Source organism: Morone saxatilis, unplaced genomic scaffold (genome assembly GCF_004916995.1).
Source record: "Morone saxatilis isolate NCDOM2014 unplaced genomic scaffold, NCSU_SB_2.0 Contig1, whole genome shotgun sequence".
NCBI lineage: Eukaryota > Metazoa > Chordata > Actinopteri > Moronidae > Morone > Morone saxatilis.
The window spans coordinates 63,640-67,782 of NW_023339651.1; the positions used below are offsets into that span (position 1 = coordinate 63,640).

The following is a 4,143-nucleotide window of genomic DNA, read 5'->3' on the forward strand; positions in this document are numbered from 1 at the left end:
TCTCCTCTTCCTCCTCTCTTCCTCTTTACCCCCTATCCCTGTGCAGTTGTATTGCAGTAGTATAATACTATTACACTATTACAGCTGTAGTACAGTAGTATAGTAGTACAGTAGTACTGTAGTAACAGTCAGTGACCTGCAGGTGGAGCTGTCTGCTAACAAACAGGAAGCAGTTAGATTTCACTCCCACAGGAACATAAGCAGTCAACGTGCAGTGTTTCTGCTTATATTCCTCACTCTGTGTACATTCACTGCGTTATAATATAATAACATGCCAATAATATCTATCAATATATCGATAATACTAATAATATAAACAATATCTATAAAAAACAGTCTGAAGTTTCCCAGAAATCCACAGGAAACAGAGGATGTTACGCACACACATTCCTAAGCGGCCTGTTGTGTGAGTCATCCAATCAGAAGCCGTTCTGACCGTCTGGAGCTGGCCGTCACAAACACTGGACTTTCCCTGGAATCTGGGATTTCCCAGAATACACCTCCTCATATCTGACAGACTGATGACTGGAGTATCGCAACCTCTGTAACCAAACACACTGAAGTACCAACACATTTATTATATTTATTATATTTATTATATTTATTATATTTATTATATTTATTATATTTATTACATTACCTGTAAAACCTACTGACAAACTCTGATTCGACTTTAGACTGAAACATTTAAATTACTGAGAGTCAACATGTAAAACACACAAGACCACAGTAAAACATCAACCACCATAGTCAGATCAATACATTACTGTAGACTGTGGTTGTAAGGGATCTTCTGGTATCACAACCAGTGTCCTCCTCAGTGTCTCTGAGCTAGTCGGGTTGTGGTCGGAGGTCAGATACTTTCTAACATCAAACCGAAATAGTTCCTCAATCAGATTGAGAAAGTGAGAGTAAGAAGAGCGGGTATACGACTGTTACAGGATTGTGGTTAGTGGACTGGTCCTGGACCAGAGAGCACAGTAACCAGATCACAACAGACCAGGTCCTCATGTATAAAAGCAGGCGTACGCCAGGTCCTGACTGATCACTACAATAAATGGCTATAAATACGCCTCCTGCTGTCGTCTTCTGTCCAAATCACAAAACTTCTGCAAAACAAACAAAAATTAAAATGGTTGGTTCTGATCTGTGAGGGTAGAAGAAGAGTTGATGCATTCGTTCAGAGATGACTGACTGCAGAGTGTCTGTGCTGCACAGCGGAGTCTGTTACTGGCTGTATAACTGCGGCACTCTAGTGGACCCGGGTCGGGTTCATAGATCTACAGCTCCTCTGGCGGACCACGTTTCTGAGTGAGTGCGTTAGTCCACCTGGCTGTTACTGTCTGGTTCTGTAATTCACCCATCAGCAGAAAGGTTCAGTCATTCACTATTGTGAGAACATTATGCAACAGCTCACTGAGTCAGTGTGTGTGTGTGTGTGTGTGTGTGTGAGTGCATGACTGTGCATGTGTGTATGTGTGTGTAACCCTTCATCTGTCACGTACAACCTGTTTCTTCAGGTCATGTCATTGTTTGTTCACACGTGTGGAAACTTATACATTTACTTTAGTTCTATAAAATAATCACTGTTCAAACACGCTGTCTCTCTCTAATTGTCTTTATGTCTTCAGAGAGAAACATAAAGGTTTGGACAGAAGGACTGATGAACTTCATCCAGCAAAGACCTGGAGACAAACAACGAAAGACAGAACAAAACTATAAATCTGAAGTAGAGAACAAATGGCAGCAAATAATCTCGGCTCGGCTCGGCTCGGCTCGGTCTAGCATGAAAACGATAGCAGGCCTCCAGAACCTCCCACTAAGAGTTTGCTAATTAACTTCAGTTTCTATACTCACTTTGATATTTTTGATTTTATTCATGAAATTCAGGAACTGAGTCACAAACTGAAACAATCAGGCCTTTGACAGGCCAGAAGGATGCTGTGAGGGTAAATCAGAGTCAGGGACCTGAACTGAGTCCTATTAGTCCACAGCAGGTAGCTGTGGTCTGGAAGGATGCTGTCGTAGTCTCTGTTCCCAAATGCAGGTACCCTAGAACTAAGAATGATACTAGACCGGTTCCTCTCACAATTTAAATGAAAACAAAAGTGTTGAGTTCAGTTTGCATACACAGAGGTGTAGAGGATGCCTCAGTCTCTGTTTTTCCAGTGTGGATCAGTAAAGTCTATCTCTTCTTAAAGCCTTTATATATAATATAAGCTTTATCTTAAAGCATCTGGAAGGAAATGCTCCACATGTATTTGTGTGCGGCAGCTGAATGTGTGCAATCTCTCTCTCTATAAATATATATATATTTATATATATTTATAAATATTTTCCACTAACCTAACTAACCTTTTCTTGCTTTTTATCTTTCTTGCTTTTTATCTGTTTTTTTCTGATCACACACAGCATATTATTATTATTACTATCATGTGATTATTATTACCGGTCCATTGAACCACATCAGAAGGATAAAGTTACATCATCGTCACCTTCGTCGTCATGCTTCAACATGGTGCGTCACTGACTCACTGTGAGAACTAAAGTGTTAAAACAATACAGCTCTGTGTAGGTGGCAGCAGGTTCCTACAGGTCCAGGATCTGGGCCAACAGGGGGAAGGTTCCTACAAGTCCAGAATCTGGGCCAACAGGGGGCAGGTTCCTACAGGTCCAGGATCAGGTTTTAGTGTTTGAGATTGTGATCATTGTGAGTGTGGAAGTGTGTCAACACTCGAAAGTTTAGCTGCAGGAAGTAAAAAGAGTTGCAGAGAAAGTGAGAAAACAACTAGCAGAGCCATAAATAGTTAAGAGATTATCAGCAGAGATCATCAGCACTCATTAGCTCCCGACTGTCCTGGAAAACTGGTTGTTTAGTTTCCAGGCGTGGAAAATCCTGGAATTTAATTTGATAAAATTACCATATATCCTTGAAACAATCTACTGTATGCTGTCATGGAAAACTTTTATTTTAGATCCCTGCCAAGAACGCCTACATAGACTTGAAACTGATGAGTTAGAAAGGTTCAGTCTGGGTCACATTTACACTCCTTATTATTATTATTATAACCTTTGCACCCGTATGTTAGACAATTAGCATACTTAATAATTATTAGTTAATATCACACTAAGATAATGCACACAGTGACTCACCTGGACTCATCTGTTCTCTCTGAGGTCACTGTAACCTTCATAATAATACCACTTTAAATTGCTGACCTATGTCCTGTATCTACAGCATTGACTTATGGGGGACATCACCGACACTATGCACTGTTTATTATACAGTGTGTGTGTGTGTGTGTGAGACGCATTAACATTAACAGATTCCTCCTTCCTTTAACATCTATACTGGGTTAGTTTCTACAATGGTAGAAAATGTCCTGGATAAGCCGAATATGTTCCAACTAATAAATGTTATTGATATGGAATACATATAGGACCCCGTTTATTCATATAGTATAATAGAAATGTGTCTGTATCTCAGAAACTACACAGAGCACAAACAAGTATTTGATATTTATGAACTGACTTTGACCATTGATAAAAGACATTTTTCATTTTATCTAATTAAAGATATCCGTCTCAAAACTCAACAAATGGGTTAAAAAAGGAACAAGAGGAGAGGTAATCACACTGAACTGACCTCATGTGCCGCCTGACTTTCTTCCTGAGGGTGTTTCCAACTATTTTATGTAAGTGACAATTTATTTTAAGTGTGATGTCAGCTTCCCATAGATGTTGTTGCTCAATCTGTTGGTGAGTCAGTGAGAGTGTCTCAGTTATTCCCAGTTTATGGAATTCCAGTTTATGGACCCTAATGCAACAGAAAAAACACATTCATACCAAAAAAACTGCATGTGATTAGCATTCCTCTGTAAGGGAGAGACTTATGGGAACCCGTAGAACACATTTTCATTCAGATACACTAATGTGGTAAAGGGTTACCTCCAGAAACTCTTTAATAAAGGTTCCTCCAGAAACTCTTTATTAAAGGTTCCTCCAGAAACTATTTCTTAAAGGTTCCCTCAGAAACTCTTTATTAAACATTCCTCAGAAACTATTTATTAAAGGTTCCCTCAGAAACTATTTATTAAAGGTTCCTCCAGAAACTATTTCTTAAAGGTTCCTCCAGAAACTATT

At 39.3% G+C, this 4,143-nt stretch overlaps 1 protein-coding gene across 1 annotated transcript in view; it reads left to right on the forward strand.

Moving 5' to 3' along the window:
* The first annotated feature begins 2,145 nt into the window (after nt 1-2,145).
* stambpl1 (STAM binding protein-like 1) overlaps nt 2,146-4,143 on the forward strand; it is a 5,367-nt gene continuing 3,369 nt past the window's right edge. Inside the window, exons 1-2 of the mRNA XM_035668760.1 lie at nt 2,146-2,178; nt 2,576-2,710. Of these exons, the coding sequence (XP_035524653.1) occupies nt 2,146-2,178; nt 2,576-2,710 (168 nt within the window). The remainder of the gene's footprint in view (nt 2,179-2,575; nt 2,711-4,143) is intronic.